This window comes from Heptranchias perlo, chromosome 1 (assembly GCF_035084215.1).
Source record: "Heptranchias perlo isolate sHepPer1 chromosome 1, sHepPer1.hap1, whole genome shotgun sequence".
In the NCBI taxonomy this organism is placed as follows: Eukaryota; Metazoa; Chordata; class Chondrichthyes; order Hexanchiformes; family Hexanchidae; genus Heptranchias; species Heptranchias perlo.
Genome location: NC_090325.1, coordinates 195071226 through 195088846, shown reverse-complemented (window position 1 = coordinate 195088846; position 17621 = coordinate 195071226). Strand labels below are relative to the sequence as shown.

Sequence of the window (17621 nt, the reverse complement as noted above, 5' to 3'; positions counted from 1 at the left end):
GCTCCGCACGAGCCTCCATCAAACCCCATCAGCGTATCCTTCTATTCCTTTCTCCCTCATGTGCTTATACACTTCCCCTCAAATGCATCAATTTCTTCTTGTTGTTCTTTTCAGAAGTTGGATACAACTGAGTGGCTTGCTAGGCCACTTTGGAGGGCAGTTAAGAGTCAACCACTTTGGTTGGGCTTCTCTTAGTCAGATTTCACAATGAGAATAAAATGTGTCCTGAGTAAAATTTCTTCCCCCTCTGAACTCTGAGATGATGCCGTCTAATTGTAATATCTCCTGGCTGAGATCCCAAACTCAGTTGAACCAGAGAACTCCTGCTTAGTACCATACAGCACTTGACAACTGGATAGCCTTCTGGGATGTGAGTGCGTCATTTCGACTGGCTAACCTTGTAAACAAGTACAGAGTCTTTGTGTGTTTTTTTTAATCATTGCAATGTGCCTCATTTGTGTGTAATACATTTAAAGTATAAATGTACAGTGCCTTTTTTGGATACAAGTTTGTTTTTTCTATGAGAAGTTCTTTCAAATGTATAATGAGGGGACTTCAAAGAGCCTTGTAGGTAGGGGGCACAGAGAATTATTCATTATGGACGAGAGGGACAATGTGCCCTCCCTATCCAACGATAACTCAAGTAAAATTCATGACTTTGACATGAATGAGATGGAAGTCCTGGAACAAATAAATCTACTGAGTACCAAGAGAGACAAGGCATGAGATTTCTGAGGCAATGATAATCGTCGAGGGGAGCAAATGAACAGGACAGGATTCAAAACAGACTGACGGATACCCGTTCTCAAAATGCGTGACTGCATAGACCGGAGACCCGCCCGTCTTTCATCACCAATGCAAACAATTATTGGTAAATTTGAGGATTACCTCTATGACTATCGAGTAAACAGAGGCTGACGTGGACTCGGAATGGGGTAGATCTCACCAGACCAGCCTCCTGGCTGCTTTTGAGGAAGTGGCGTAGGAACATAAGAACAGGAGGAGGCCATTCAGCCCCTCGAGCCTGTTCCACCATTCAGTTAGATCGCAGCTGATCTGTATCTTAACTCCATCTACCCGCCTTAGTTCCATAACCCTTAATACCCTTGCCTATCAAAAATCTATCAATCTCCGTTTTGAAATTTTCAATTGACCCCCAGCCTCAACAGCTTTTTGGGGGAGAGAGTTCCAGATTTCCACTCCCCTTTGTGTGAAGAAGTGCTTCCTGACATCACCCCTGAACGGCCTGGCTCTAATTTTAAGGTTCTGCCCCCCCTTGTTCTGGACTCTCCCACCAGAGGAAATAGTTTCTCTCTATCGACCCTATTAACTCCTTTAATCATCTGAAACACTTCAATTAGATCACCCCTTAATCTTAATCCAGGTGGACAGTGGAAAGCTCTATGATATGGTAATGCTTTTCCCAAAAGTACTTCAAAAAAGTTCTGTACTAAAGGGCCAATGATGTTAATTGGACTTTTGAGCTCACTGTTCACTTCACACTATATTTGGGGTGCACTTTGCTGAGGGAGTGCTGCACTGTAGGAGGTGAGATGTTAAACTGAGGTCTGCCCTCTCAGGTGGGTGTAAAAGATCCCATGGCACTATTTAACAATGAGTGGGGAAGTTCATCTGGTGTCCAGGTCAACATTTATACTTTGGTACTTTCCTGTTTTTATTAGTCACTAATAAAATGATGCAAAACCTCTCTGTCCGTCCGTCTCTCTGTCTCTGTCCGTCCGTCTCTCTGTCTCTGTCCGTCCGTCTCTCTGTCTCTGTCCGTCCGTCTCTCTGTCTCTGTCCGTCCGTCCCTCTGTCTCTGTCCGTCCGTCCCTCTGTCTCTGTCCGTCCGTCTCTCTGTCTCTGTCCGTCCGTCTCTCTGTCTCTGTCCGTCCGTCTCTCTGTCTCTGTCCGTCCGTCTCTCTGTCTCTGTCCGTCCGTCTCTCTGTCTCTGTCCGTCCGTCTCTCTGTCTCTGTCCGTCCGTCTCTCTGTCTCTGTCCGTCCGTCTCTCTGTCTCTGTCCGTCCGTCTCTCTGTCTCTGTCCGTCCGTCTCTCTGTCTCTGTCCGTCCGTCTCTCTGTCTCTGTCCGTCCGTCTCTCTGTCTCTGTCCGTCCGTCTCTCTGTCTCTGTCCGTCCGTCTCTCTGTCTCTGTCCGTCCGTCTCTCTGTCTCTGTCCGTCCGTCTCTCTGTCTCTGTCCGTCCGTCTCTCTGTCTCTGTCCGTCCGTCTCTCTGTCTCTGTCCGTCCGTCTCTCTGTCTCTGTCCGTCCGTCTCTCTGTCTCTGTCCGTCCGTCTCTCTGTCTCTGTCCGTCCGTCTCTCTGTCTCTGTCCGTCCGTCTCTCTGTCTCTGTCCGTCCGTCTCTCTGTCTCTGTCCGTCCGTCTCTCTGTCTCTGTCCGTCCGTCTCTCTGTCTCTGTCCGTCCGTCTCTCTGTCTCTGTCCGTCCGTCTCTCTGTCTCTGTCCGTCCGTCCCTCTGTCTCTGTCCGTCCGTCCCTCTGTCTCTGTCCGTCCGTCCCTCTGTCTCTGTCCGTCCGTCCCTCTGTCTCTGTCCGTCCGTCCCTCTGTCTCTGTCCGTCCGTCCCTCTGTCTCTGTCCGTCCGTCTCTCTGTCTCTGTCCGTCCGTCCCTCTGTCTCTGTCCGTCCGTCCCTCTGTCTCTGTCCGTCCGTCCCTCTGTCTCTGTCCGTCCGTCCCTCTGTCTCTGTCCGTCCGTCCCTCTGTCTCTGTCCGTCCGTCCCTCTGTCTCTGTCCGTCCGTCCCTCTGTCTCTGTCCGTCCGTCCCTCTGTCTCTGTCCGTCCGTCCCTCTGTCTCTGTCCGTCCGTCCCTCTGTCTCTGTCCGTCCGTCCCTCTGTCTCTGTCCGTCCGTCCCTCTGTCTCTGTCCGTCCGTCCCTCTGTCTCTGTCCGTCCGTCCCTCTGTCTCTGTCCGTCCGTCCCTCTGTCTCTGTCCGTCCGTCCCTCTGTCTCTGTCCGTCCGTCCCTCTGTCTCTGTCCGTCCGTCCCTCTGTCTCTGTCCGTCCGTCCCTCTGTCTCTGTCCGTCCGTCCCTCTGTCTCTGTCCGTCCGTCCCTCTGTCTCTGTCCGTCCGTCCCTCTGTCTCTGTCCGTCCGTCCCTCTGTCTCTGTCCGTCCGTCCCTCTGTCTCTGTCCGTCCGTCCCTCTGTCTCTGTCCGTCCGTCCCTCTGTCTCTGTCCGTCCGTCCCTCTGTCTCTGTCCGTCCGTCTCTCTGTCTCTGTCCGTCCGTCCCTCTGTCTCTGTCCGTCCGTCCCTCTGTCTCTGTCCGTCCGTCTCTCTGTCTCTGTCCGTCCGTCTCTCTGTCTCTGTCCGTCCGTCTCTCTGTCTCTGTCCGTCCGTCTCTCTGTCTCTGTCCGTCCGTCCCTCTGTCTCTGTCCGTCCGTCCCTCTGTCTCTGTCCGTCCGTCCCTCTGTCTCTGTCCGTCCGTCCCTCTGTCTCTGTCCGTCCGTCTCTCTGTCTCTGTCCGTCCGTCTCTCTGTCTCTGTCCGTCCGTCCCTCTGTCTCTGTCCGTCCGTCTCTCTGTCTCTGTCCGTCCGTCCCTCTGTCTCTGTCCGTCCGTCCCTCTGTCTCTGTCCGTCCGTCTCTCTGTCTCTGTCCGTCCGTCTCTCTGTCTCTGTCCGTCCGTCCCTCTGTCTCTGTCCGTCCGTCTCTCTGTCTCTGTCCGTCCGTCTCTCTGTCTCTGTCCGTCCGTCCCTCTGTCTCTGTCCGTCCGTCCCTCTGTCTCTGTCCGTCCGTCTCTCTGTCTCTGTCCGTCCGTCTCTCTGTCTCTGTCCGTCCGTCTCTCTGTCTCTGTCCGTCCGTCCCTCTGTCTCTGTCCGTCCGTCCCTCTGTCTCTGTCCGTCCGTCTCTCTGTCTCTGTCCGTCCGTCTCTCTGTCTCTGTCCGTCCGTCCCTCTGTCTCTGTCCGTCCGTCTCTCTGTCTCTGTCCGTCCGTCTCTCTGTCTCTGTCCGTCCGTCTCTCTGTCTCTGTCCGTCCGTCTCTCTGTCTCTGTCCGTCCGTCCCTCTGTCTCTGTCCGTCCGTCCCTCTGTCTCTGTCCGTCCGTCCCTCTGTCTCTGTCCGTCCGTCTCTCTGTCTCTGTCCGTCCGTCTCTCTGTCTCTGTCCGTCCGTCCCTCTGTCTCTCCGTCCGTCCGTCCCTCTGTCTCTCCGTCCGTCCGTCCCTCTGTCTCTCCGTCCGTCCGTCTCTCTGTCTCTGTCCGTCCGTCTCTCTGTCTCTCCGTCCGTCCGTCTCTCTGTCTCTCCGTCCGTCCGTCTCTCTGTCTCTCCGTCCGTCCGTCTCTCTGTCCGTCCGTCCGTCCGTCTCTCTGTCCGTCCGTCCGTCCGTCTCTCTGTCCGTCCGTCCGTCCGTCTCTCCGTCCGTCCGTCCCTCTGTCTCTCCGTCCGTCCGTCCCTCTGTCTCTCCGTCCGTCCGTCCCTCTGTCTCTCCGTCCGTCCGTCCCTCTGTCTCTCCGTCCGTCCGTCTCTCTGTCTCTCCGTCCGTCCGTCTCTCTGTCTCTCCGTCCGTCCGTCTCTCTGTCTCTCCGTCCGTCCGTCTCTCTGTCTCTCCGTCCGTCCGTCTCTCTGTCTCTCCGTCCGTCCGTCTCTCTGTCTCTCCGTCCGTCCGTCTCTCTGTCTCTCCGTCCGTCCGTCTCTCTGTCTCTCCGTCCGTCCGTCTCTCTGTCTCTCCGTCCGTCCGTCTCTCTGTCTCTCCGTCCGTCCGTCTCTCTGTCCGTCCGTCCGTCCGTCTCTCCGTCCGTCCGTCCGTCTCTCCGTCCGTCCGTCCGTCTCTCTGTCCGTCCGTCCGTCCGTCCGTCCGTCCCTCTGTCTCTCCGTCCGTCCGTCCCTCTGTCTCTCCGTCCGTCCGTCCCTCTGTCTCTCCGTCCGTCCGTCCCTCTGTCTCTCTGTCCGTCCGTCCCTCTGTCTCTCTGTCCGTCCGTCCCTCTGTCTCTCTGTCCGTCCGTCCCTCTGTCTCTCTGTCCGTCCGTCCCTCTGTCTCTCTGTCCGTCCGTCCCTCTGTCTCTCTGTCCGTCCGTCCCTCTGTCTCTCTGTCCGTCCGTCCCTCTGTCTCTCTGTCCGTCCGTCCCTCTGTCTCTCTGTCCGTCCGTCCCTCTGTCTCTCTGTCCGTCCGTCCCTCTGTCTCTCTGTCCGTCCGTCCCTCTGTCTCTGTCTCTCTGTCCGTCCGTCCCTCTGTCTCTGTCCGTCCGTCCCTCTGTGTCAGCCTTGCCTCAGTGGTCCAGAGCTCCAGTTAGAGGCACCTTCCTGTTTGTGATTTTTTTTTTTAGGTGACTATTTTATATTTATTTTTTGGGATTGTATATAATGGGTGAGTGATGAACTGTCATGGTGGCTGCACCCCCAAAAATGTGTTTTGGTAGAATGTGCATGTCTAGAATTTGGATGGAATGTTATCAGGAAGAAAGTCGTACCTGGGAGAGAGGTTTTGCATCGTGTTATTAGTGACTAATAAAAGTAGAAAATTACCAAGGTAAAACTCAGACTTAATATGGAGAAAGAAGAAAATTAACCAGCTCATTTCAGACAGATTTGGCAGTCATGATGTAGATGACAGACATCCAAAATAAAATTAGAAAGGTGTGTTTAACCCAGACTTGTATACTTTTAAAAAGGCGATAAGTGAACATTGATCACCATTCACTGAAATGGCCAATGGGTTTCTTTTAGCTTGAAGTGTGAACTTGGCTGATTTGATAGAACTCTTGTCTTTGACTCAAAGTTATGGGTTCAAGTCCCACTCCAGAACTTGAGCCTATAATCTAAGGCTGACACTCTCAGTGCAGTACTGAGGGAGTGCTACACTGTTGGAAGTGCTGTCTTTTGGATGAGACGCTAAACTGAGGCCCTGTGTGCCTGTTCCGCAAATAGTGCAGTGATCTTTTATATCCACTAGAAGAGATGGGAATTCCCTTGCTGTCCTGGCCAACTTTCCCTCAAACAGTACCACCAAAAATCAGATTACCTGGTAATTCATTAATTTACCGTTTGTGGGACCTCACTGAGTACAATCGGCTGTCTAAATAACAATAGTATCATAGGTACAGCACAGGAGAAGGCCATTCGGCTCATCATGCCTGTGCTGGCTCTTTAAAAGAGCTATCCAATTGGTCCCACTCCCGCTTTGGGAGACCAAAACAAGCGGCCATAAATATAAGGTAGTCACTAATAAATCCAATAGGGAATTCAGGAGAAACTTCTTTACCCAGAGAGTGGTGAGAATGTGGAACTCGCTACCACAAGGAGTGGTTGAGGCGAATAGTATAGATACATTTAAGAGGAAGCTGGATAAACACATGAGGGAGAAAGGAATAGAAGGATATGTTGATGGGGTGAGATGAAGTAGGGAGGGAGGAGGCTCGTGTGGAGCATAAACACCAGCACAGACCAGTGGGGCAGAATGGCCTGTTTCTGTGCTGTTAATTCTATATAATTTTACCGAAGCCAACAAATGTGTGGCTTTTGTGTATAATTGGAAACTAAAATATATCTTTTGCTTGGATAGGTTTTGCCTGGTGTAACCGTACAGCTGTTGATGTGAATTCTACCGGTACAAAGGAATACAATGCATATTTATGTTTACAAGGAGAGCAAATAAACTGCACAGGTAAGAAAAGAGAGTCTGAAGAGTATTTTATGCAATGCAATGTAATGTAACCATGGCAATAATGTTTGTGTGATGTGGACAGATTTTACAAGTCCTTGATTGTGTTACTTATATCCCTTCAGTATAGAAGATTAAGGGGTGATCTAATTGAAGTGTTTAAGATGATTAAAGAATTCGATAGGGTAGATAGAGAGAAACTATTTCCTCTGGTGGGGGGGAGTCCAGAACAAGGGGGCATGACCTTAAAATTAGAGCTAGGCCGTTCAGGGGTGATGTCAGGAAGCACTTCTTCACACAAAGGGGAGTGGAAATCTGGAACTCTCTCCCCCAAAACGTTGTTGAGGCTGGGGGTCAATTGAAAATTTCAAAACTGAGATTGATAGATTTTTGTTGGGTAAGGGGTATTAAGGGTTACGGAACCAAGGTGAGTAAACAGAGTTAAGATACAGATCAGCCACGATCTAATTGAATGGCAGAACAGGCTCGAGGGGCTGAATGGCCTCCTCCTGTACCTATGTTCCTATATAATTCTTGATCTGGTAAATTGAACAATGACCACAGGTCACCCTGGAGTTCTCATTCCAGCCAAATACCTGAGAAGTGTAAACTGTAGTTCGAGAGAAGCCTGGTAATGTATTAAAATAAATGATTTCCTTGTTTAATTTCCATGAGTGTTCTGCTTGTGGGGTTATGCGCAAAAATGGTCCCTTCAAACCCCAACTCAAAGCCTTTCTCATGACTGCAACAGATGAGTTGAGGTGGGAGCTATTCAGGAAAAGCGGTCTTGCACTGACAACAACTTGCATTTATACAGCGCCTTTAACGTAGTAAAACATCCCAAGGTGCTTCACAGGAGCGATTATCAGACACAATCTGACACTGAGCCACATAAGGAGATATTAGGACAGGTGACCAAAAGCTTGGTCAAAGAGGTAGGTTTTAAGGAGAGAGGGGTAAGGAGGCAGAGAGGTTTAGGGAGGGAACTCCAGAGCTTAGGGCCCAGGCAGCTGAAGGCACGGCCGCCAATGGTGGAGTGATGAAAATCGGGGATGCGCATAAGGCCAGAATTGGAGGAGCGCAGAGATCTCGGCAGGTTGTAGGGCCGGAGGAGGTTACAGAGATAGGGAGGGGGGCGAGGCCATGGAGGAATTTGAAAACAAGGATGAGAATTTTAAAATCCAGGTGTTGCCAGACCGGGAGCCAATGTAGGCCAGCGAGCACAGGGGATGATGGGTGAACGAGACTTGGTGCGAGTGAGGATACAGGGAGCAGAGCTGAAGTTTACGGAGTGAAGAGAAGCAACCGATCTGCAGGTTGGGAATAAAGTAAAGCAGAGGGCGTCTCTGCCACTCTTAGTTGGAATACTTCTAGCAATGCTGCTCTGCCCATCCAATCAAGATCTGGGAGTCTGATTTTTAAAAATGAATGTTTAAACTAATTGGGAAAGAATGAAAGACTTTCACAACCTCAGGACGTCCCAAAATGCTTCACAGCCAATGAAATACTTCTGAAGTGTGGTCACTGTTGTAATGTAGGAAATGCAGCAGCCAATTTGCGCACAGCAAGATCCCGTAAACAGCAATGAGATAATGACCAGATAATCTGTTTTGAGATTTTGGTTGAGGGATAAATATTGACCAGGACACCGGGGAGAACTCCCCTGCTCTTCTTCGAAATAGTGCCATGGGATCTTTTACGTCCACCTGAGAGGGCAGACGGGGCCTCGGTTTAACGTCTCATCCAAAAGACAGCACCTCTGACAGTGCAGCTCTCCCTCAGTACTGCACTGGGAGTGTCGGCCTAGATTTTGTGCTCAAGTCTATGGAGTGGGACTTGAACCCACGACCTTCTGACTCAGAAGCGAGAGTGCTGCCCACTGAGCCACGGCTGACACTACATGGGGTGAAATTGAACATGGGCGAGGGAGGCAAAATGGCCTGAATCACATCGGCCGCTCGTTAAATGCTCTGCCCGATATTCAATTCCGTTGACTCCAATAGAACCGAGTATCGAACGTGTGGTTATAACGAGCGGCCGATGCAATCTCCTCCTGTTTTGCCTCCCCTGCCCATGTCCAATTTCATCCCCATTGTCTTTTTCATCCAGCTGTGCGAGTGCCAGTAAAGGTGATGGTTCCTTTGTGCTTTTGGGTTTTGAGATCTGATATGCTGATAGGGTGAGATGAAGTAGGGAGGGAGGAGGCTCGCGTGGAGCATAAACACCGGCATAGACCTGTTGGGCCGAATGGCCTATTTCTGTGCTGTAAAATTCTATGTAATCTGGCTGGTCTGTGCTAATCATGCGGTGTCAACACTCAAACGCTCAGCAGCAACCAGTCAGAAAGCCAGAAAGGACACTTCGTCCATTGATGCATTCGTCCATTGATGCATTCGTCCATTGATGCATTCGTCCATTGATGCATTCGTCCATTGATGCATTCGTCCATTGATGCATTCGTCCATTGATGCATTCGTCCATTGATGCATTCGTCCATTGATGCATTCGTCCATTGATGCATTCGTCCATTGATGCATTCGTCCATTGATGCATTCGTCCATTGATGCATTCGTCCATTGATGCATTCGTCCGTTCTTTTGACGCGTTTGTTCATTGATGCATTCAATGATGCATTCAATCATGGTTTCATTGATTCAATCATGGTTTCATTCATCCAATGATGCATTCAGACACAGATATTTCTAATAGTATGATTACATTTGCCGTAGATAAGTATTTTGATAATTACCTGTATTAAATAACATCTGGTAACATTATAGCGTAAGAATCCCTCCTGTTAATTATCGGAGTGACACTGCACTTGTTCGCTCACAGGCAGTGGTTAAAAATGTGCTAATGAAAACGTCCAGTTTTCCTCCGTGTGGTGATAGCAGCAGAGTGTAGTTTGAAACCACTATCTTGGCGCTATTTTACGCTGATTCCACACCGTGTGAAAAATCTCGAGTAGTTTGCTAACGGCAGTAAGGCTAAATGGAATATGTTTTTTGGAATTCAATGCAATGTCTCCACAACAATTAATTCATGTGGTGCGAGGTTATATATAATCGTGGTTGTATTGTTGCATTTGGTTCATCAAGAACAGCTCAGAAAACATGTTGTTTAAAAACTTTGGAGAGGCTGGACCTGGGAAAAAAAGAAAATTATTTTATATGAAGAAACTACTGAATCTATGTTTTGTGTAATGATCTATTTAATCTGGTACTGATTTGAGCATTGGTAAAGTAACTCCCCAATGATGAAGCTATGAACCCTGCCAAGGAGGGATAGTTGATGTGCAGTGTAATAACTGGTGGCTTTAATCTTCACCTGTTTCCTTCTAAAACCATTAATTAAAATCAAAGGAATCCTTTTAATGTATTTTGATAGTGTAACATGCTGTTAATCAACTATAATTTATCACTCAAAAATGCAGTGATTAAATGTCATAACCATGCCAAAGGCTTAATGCTTATTGTATCCTCCAGCTATCCTGGCCACCGAGATTCCCCACGACACTTGCAAAAAGCAGAAACGCTCCCGAGACAGAATAAAACCACTCCACAAACTCTGTCTATCGTAGTAAAATAAAAAATGAGGAAATCTAGACTTTTATAAAATAAAAACAGGAAATGCTGGAAATACTCGGCAAGTCAGGCAGCATCTGTGGAAAGAGGAACAGAGTTAACATTTCAGGTCGATGACCTGTCGTCAGAACTGGAAGAAGTTAAAGGATAATATGATCAGGTTAGAAGGATCCCTCGTGAAATTAGTTGGGCCGTCTCACCTCGGTTCCTAGTGTGTGCAAGACCACAGCACACGGTTGCTTGTAACTTAAACCGTGTCAGCCTCACCTCGGAGTCAGAGGTCGTGGGTTCGAGTCCCACTCCAGAGACTCGAGCACAAAATCTAGGCTGACACTTCTGAGGGAATACTGTGCACTGTTGGAGGTGCTGTCTTTTAGATCAGACCTTAAACCTGCTCTCCTCAGGTGGACGTAAAAGATCCCATGTCACTATTTCAATGAAGAGCAGGGGAGTTCTCCCCCAGTGTCCCGGCCAATATTTATCCCTCAACCAACATCGCTGTATTTAAAAATAAAATTATCTGGTCATTATCACATTGCTGTTTGTGGGAGCTTGCTGTGTGCAAATTGGCTGCTGTATTTCCTACATTACAACAGCGACTATGCTTTAAAAGTACTTTATTGGCTTCCTGAATCGTGAAAGGCGCTATATAAATGCAAGTCTTTTTTTTAACACAAATTGACCATCTTGTTGGGAGAGACCACAAGGATGGTTGGTTGTGGGAAATGAAAAGCTTCACACCGGTGCAGTAACAGTTGGGTTAAAGGCTCACTGTTGCACCAGAGTAGAGCTATTTTTTACTGCCTCTGGCTTATGCTAAACTTAGCCTGGTTGTACTTGATATTGATGCTTGGAGCCAAAAATAGGAAACTCGTCCATTTACAACACTGACATCCCTTACTTAGAACAAAAAAAAATAAAAGAATAAAAGATTGTTAATTTCCGGTGCGATGGTAATAATGTCCTGCTCAATCTTTTTAGTTTATGATGTTCTCTGAAATTGCACTTACTGCCTTGTAATTGGCACCACCTGTTATTATTCTCCAGATAATCGACACTGATGATGATTATGAAGGGGTTTGTTTGATAGTGAAGATGTTTCCACTTGTGGGGAGTCCAAAACTAGGGGCCATAAATATAAGATAGTCACTAATAAATCCAATAGGGAATTCAGGAGAAACTTCTTTACCCAGAGAGTGGTGAGAATGTGGAACTCGCTCCCACAAGGAGTAGTTGAGGCGAATAGTATAGATACATTTAAGGGGAAGCTGGATAAACACATGAGGGAGAAAGGAATAGAAGGACATGCTGATAGGGTGAGATGAGGAGGCTCGTGTGGAGCATTAACACCAGCATAGACCAGTTGGGCCGAATGGCCTGTTTCTGTGCTGTAGATTCGATGTAATTCTATATTTCTGTTGATCTGCTGCAAGTTATTTATCAATAAACACTGTGATTGTCAGAATTAGTAGTTCCCCTGTGTGAATGCGTCAGTGACGTGAAATGCACTGACAGTTTGAGTCTGCCCAAGGAACTGAATCGAATCAGCTCACGAGCGCCAGAATATAAGATCAGAAAAAAACATGTGGAGAGGTCGGACTGGTATAGAATGAGAAAATACTGCTTCTGTCCCAAACCACGTGAGGTCTACCCTGCCATGTGAGGCCTACCCTGCCATGTACTCTACCCCCACTGACTTAAATCTCGTACGGATAATGAAGCAAACCTCCAACATCTCCGTCCATCCCAACATCACTACTGTTCAACCCTGATCTCCACAGACAACCCACCCCCTGTTACCCCAGCCACAGCAGCACAGGAACCAAGGAATTTTTTAAAAATTCATTCTCTGGATGTGGGCGTCGCTGGCGAGGCCGGCATTTATTGCCCGTCCCTAGTTGCCCCTTGAGAAGGTGGTGGTGAGCCGCATTCTTGAACCGCTGCAGTCCGTGTGGTGAAGGTTCTCCCACAGTGCTGTTAGACAGGGAGTTCCAGGATTTTGACCCAGCGACGATGAAGGAACGGCCGATATATCTCCAAGTCAGGATGGTGTGTGATTTGGAGGTGGTGTTGTTCCCATGCACCCGCTGCCCTTGTCCTTCTAGGTGGTGGAGGTCGCGGGTTTGGGAGGTTCCAAAGAGTGTTTAATTATCTCGGTCTGTACCTGGCCTATAACCTCCGTATCCAACCCTTCAACCTCTATCCATTCCCAAATCAGGTATTCCTCGGAGAAGTTAACAGACTCCGCCTCAGCTACTTTTGCTGGGAGTCTGTCCCACATACCCCACTGCTCTGTAGGGTTTATTTTTTTTCCAAACTGTAGTCCTGTTTGAAGCTGGCTAATTTTGATCCTATGGCCTTTAATTCTGTATTCACAGACCAGGACAAATAACCTGAAAAGGAAACATAATTGAGAAGAGTGGGGGGGAATATCACATAGAATTTTACGACTGTCCAGCCCAACTTGTCTCTGCCGGTGTTTACGCTCTGTGTGAGCCTCTTCCCACCTTACTTCATCTCGCACTAAATGGCTAGCTCTTTCAGAGGGTCAGTACAGGTGCGATGGGCTGAATGGCCCCGTTCTGTACTGTAAAATTGTATGATTCGAAAAGCACCCCTCTTTTCCCCCCCCCCCCGCGGCCCCCCCCCGGTTACCTTACTCCACCTGTTTAACTGGCCTGAATCTCTTCGAATATTTTTAACCTCTCTCTCCTATTTATCTCTTGGTGCTGCCAGCACATTTAAAAATATCACAAAAAGAAAGCAGATGCCCAGAATGATTTTATAATTGTAATTATAGCCTTGATGTTTAGATGACAATTATAAACTGCAGAAAGCACTGAAAGCTTTGTTCTTGTGTTAACGATGTTATTTGAACTCCTCCATCAGATTACTGCTTTGTGGTCACTCTCAGGCCTCCATTAATTTTTTTTTTAACAATTTTTATTAATTTTCAACATTCCTGCTGCTGCCTTCTGTGCGGGTTTCCATTAATTTCAAAGCAGGCAGCTTCCCGACGCTCCCACACACCAGAAGCCTGACTGTGTTTCACCGGGAGATCCTCGGACGGCAGATGCAGTAGGTCGATAATCGATGTCTGTTGCTGTGGTGGTCTCCAGGTAAACCTCAGTTAGAGGAACACCAATGTGTTTTTTGTTTAAAGTTTCTTTTTCCATCTTTTTTTTAAAAAAAAAAATTGCCCTCCCTGAGAAGCCACGGCCTTGATCTTAAGGCAGTGGGGGTGCGGAGGAGCCCGGTAGCAGGTGAAGAACTCGGCAAAGCCGGGGAACGTGGAGGCCCTGCCTATTTTTAACGGCAGGACCTGCTTTAAATAACTCTCTGCTGACTCCCGCCCGACGCCCGGCCCAATTGACTGCCTGTCCGACGGGCGGGAGTGGCGCAGCCGGGGACTCGCGGGGACGATCCCCGGCGCTCGGTGGAAGCAGGGCCGTGACTGAGATCGGGAATCGGGGGATCCAGCGAGATCAGGAGATGGGGGAGGGGGAGGTTCAAGGGGTCTTAGAGGGGCCTGGGGGAGGGGGGGATGGGGGGATGGGGCACCCCTGCTCCTCCTGACCCACAAGGAGCAGCTCTTCAATACTGACCTTGGCCAGTCGATGCCTCCCACCTCGGATCTGTTGCCGGGCAGCCGCCAGCGCAGGAATCTCCCCCCACCCACCCCCCCACCCACCGACGCTCAATTAATTCTACGTCGCGGCACCGATGATCTTAACTAGGTCCCCGCCTGCCTTTTTGCGGGAGGCTCGTCGATGGCCTGATTTGGGGCGGTAGAAATATAAACGGCCGGGAAGGAGGTGGGTTGGTGTCGGGAGGTCGAATTTATAAATTTTAACCCCTCCCGCGCAACATTCCTGCTGGGTGGGGGTTAAAATCGGGGCCACTGTGACTGTAGCCTGTAACTGGCTGTGGATAACTCAGCGTTGCGTGTTGAAGCTACGGTCTGATGATGCTCATTTCTTTTAAACTTTCTTAGTAACATTTTAATTCTCTATCCCACTCCCGCTCTGACCTCTGTCCTCTGCCTCTTACACTGAAGCTCGAGGAACAGCCCCTCATCTTTCGTTTAGGCACTTTACAACCTTCCGGACTCGACAATAATTTCAGATCACAACCGTTGCTCCCATTTTTTCCGGACAGCAGGTGCTGGCGATGGTTCTGCTGTTGCCATTCACACCTCCTCTGGACCCATCTTTTGTTTCTTTACCTGTCCCGTTCCCACCCTCCTTGCCTTGCACCATCATCCCTATTGCCATTTAATCACTCCAGCCCTCCACCCTATCACAGACCTACCTTTTCGTTCTTGCCCCCCCCCCCACTCCCCCTTCCCCTGTCTCTGTACTTGTTTATAAACTGTTAAATCTTTTAACCCCCATCTTCCAGTTCTGATGGAAGGCCGTCGACCTCAAACTTTTAACTCTGTTTCTTTCTCCACCGACGCTGAACCAGCATTTTCTGTTTTTATTTCAGATTTCCAGCATCCGCAGTATTTTGCTTTTGATTTAGTAACAAAACAGATTGTTTGAGATGGAAACCACAATTGAGTTGTGAATTAATTTCTGTCAACAACAGAAAGACGGCTTTTCTTTCACAGTCGAGCTGCTGCAGACTAAATTGTGGTTTCACATGTCTTCCTTAGAAAGAAAAGAAAGAACTTGTATTTATAAAATGCCTTTCACGACCTCAGGATGTCCCAAAGCGCTTTACAACCAATTAAGTACTTTTGAAGTGTAGTCGCTGTTGTAATGTAGGAAACGCGGCAGCCAATTTACGCACAGCAAGATCCCACAAACAACGACGTGATAATGACCAGATAATCTGTTTTAGTGATGTTGGTTGAGGGATAAATATTGGCCCAGGACACCACGGGGAGAACTCCCCTGCTCTTCTTCAGATAGTGCCGTGGGATCTTTTATGCCCACCTGAGAGGGCAGGCGGGGCCTGGGTTTAACCGAAGTGAAGGATTTCTTTTTTTCGGATCGATTTATTAAAGATTTTCACTTACAGAGAGTAAATTTATTTACAGTGTGTTTCTGCCCAAGGGTGGCAAACAAACTGGATATAACACTACTATAACCTGGACTTACATGGCACTTTTAACATACAAGTTGTCTCAAGGCATTTAAAGAAAGAACTTGTATTTCTATAGCGCCTTGCACGACCCGAGTACATCGCTGTACAACCAATGAAGTACTTTTGAAGAGTAGTCACTGTTGTAATGTAGGGAGATGCTAATAATGGAAAGTGTTGTCATTTACAAGGAGTTAATCAGGGGTATGGACACCGGGGAGAAACTCTCCCGCCCTTTTTCGAAATAATAGCCGTGGGATTTTTTGTTACATCTACCTGAGAGGGCAGACGGGGCCTCGGTTCAACGTCTCATCCGAAAGACGGCACCTCCGACAGCGCAGCGCTCCCTCAGTACTGCGCTGGGAGGGTCAGCCTGTGGATTTTGTGCTCAAGTCTCCGGAGTGGGACTTGAAGCCACAACATTCTGACTCGGAGAGTGTTACCCACCGAGCCAGAGCTGACACCTCTGCATGGTCAAAGCGATGCATAAGCCCATCAATGTCCCTGACCACTTAGTTTGTATGTTAAGTGCATAGTTGAGATTTAATTCAATGCTAACAGAAGGTTGACTGTCAGTACTACTGGCGAGTTCCTGTTTGATCGGTTTAATGGCAGCAAACATCTCTCTGCAATTCATGGTCTCTTTATGTCTGTGCTTAGACTCATTGAGGACAAAGCTGAATGTATTTTTGACCGTGTTTGTTATTGAGAAAGAGCAGAGTTTTTGTGGTCAAGTGTGGGTTTGATGGTCAGTCTCCCTGGAGACAGGACAGGAGAAGGTATCACAGTTAAAAATAAATCTGTGTTTGCTTTTTGAAAATGTGTCAATACGGAGAGGGTTGAATTTCCAAACCAAGCGTTATGTAGCTGGCACAGGAGAGAAGTGTGTTTTTGTTTTAAACCAGTCAGCGTTGTGTGCCAGTGTGGTGGGGATAGAGGTTCATTCCTATGAGACTTTGCACGGTGTGTTCCTGATGTCAGGATATTGGACAGAGGAAGAAACAGAAAATCCGACAGTGATTTTCTCTGAGGACTCACTTGGAATATGATTGAGTCTGAAATCCTAGAATTATTCGGCCCATCGCGCCTGTGCAGGATCCTTGAAAGAGCTCTCCAATTAGTCCCACTCCCCTGCCCTTTCCTCATAGCCTTGCAGATTTTTCCTTTACAAATATATATCCAATTCCCTTTTGAAAGTTACTGCTTCCACCGCCCTTTCAGGCAGCGCATTCCAGATCATAACAACTCGCTGCGTTTTTTTTTTAAATCTTGTCTTCCCTCTGGTTCTTTTCCAATTATCTTAAATCTGTGTCCTCTGGTTACCGACCCTCCTGCCAGTGGAAACAGTTTCTCCTTATTTATCCTATCAAAACTCCTCATGAAGTTGAACACCTCGATTAAATCTCCCCTTAACCTTCTCTGCTCTAAAGAGAACAATCCCAGCTTCTCCAGTCTTTCTACTGAACTGAAGTCCCTCATCCCTGGTACCATTCTAGTAAATCTCCTCTGCACCCTCTCCAAGGCCTTGACATCCTTCCTAAAGTGCGGTGCCCAAAATTGAACACAATGCTCCAGCTGAGATCTAACCAGTGATTTATAAAGGTTTAGCATAACTTCCTTGCTTTTTCATCTGTGCCCCTATTTATAAATCTATAGATGTTCCCTCAACATTTCAATTAAGGATAAGCCATCAGAATTAGATTGGAAAAAAATCAATTGCAAGATAGAAGTTGGAAGCTGAATGTAGAGATGTTTACAAGCAGAAATATTTTATGATTTGATGGTAGACCCTAAAAAACAACATTTATATAACAAAAGCAAAATACTGCAGATGCTGGAAATCTGAAAAAAAACAGAAGATGCTGGAAACCCTCAGCAGGTCAGGCAGCATCGGTGGAGAGAGAGACAGAGTTAAACGTTTCAGGTCGATGGCCTTTTGGCAGAACTGGAAGTAGTTAGAGATTTAAGAGTTTTTAAGCAAGTCCAGAGCCAGGCAAAGGGAATTGGGAGGGTGGGAGGAAGGAGAGGAAAGAACAAAAGGGAAGGTCTCTGATAGAGTGGAGGGCAGCAGTGATTAAATGTCAAAAGGGATGATGGTGCAAGGCAAAAGGAGGGTGGTAATGGGACAAGTAAAGAAACAAAAGATGGGTCCAGAGGGGATGTAAATGGCAACAGCAGAACCGTTAGCGTTATATAATACTGGTTACAGAGTGGCATTGACATGCCTGAACAAACTGTCCAGCGATGACAGCTTTTCATAGATAATGTATAAGAACTAGTGTTATTTCTCCAACAAAATAAGCAAGTAAATTATTTAATTTCTCGTGTGTGTATGTATATATATA

General features: G+C 47.9%; 1 protein-coding gene across 2 annotated transcripts in view; it reads left to right on the top strand.

Annotated features, from left to right (window-relative positions):
* The window catches only part of LOC137306181 (probetacellulin-like), a 47277-nt gene that overhangs the window by 5485 nt on the left and 24171 nt on the right, over positions 1-17621 (top strand). Inside the window, exon 2 of one of the 2 annotated variants that reach the window (XM_067975299.1) lies at positions 6506-6607. The exons of the other annotated variant lie outside the window; for it this stretch is intronic. Coding sequence (XP_067831400.1) covers positions 6506-6607 — 102 coding nt within the window. The remainder of the gene's footprint in view (positions 1-6505; positions 6608-17621) is intronic. 2 annotated transcript variants of the gene reach the window in all.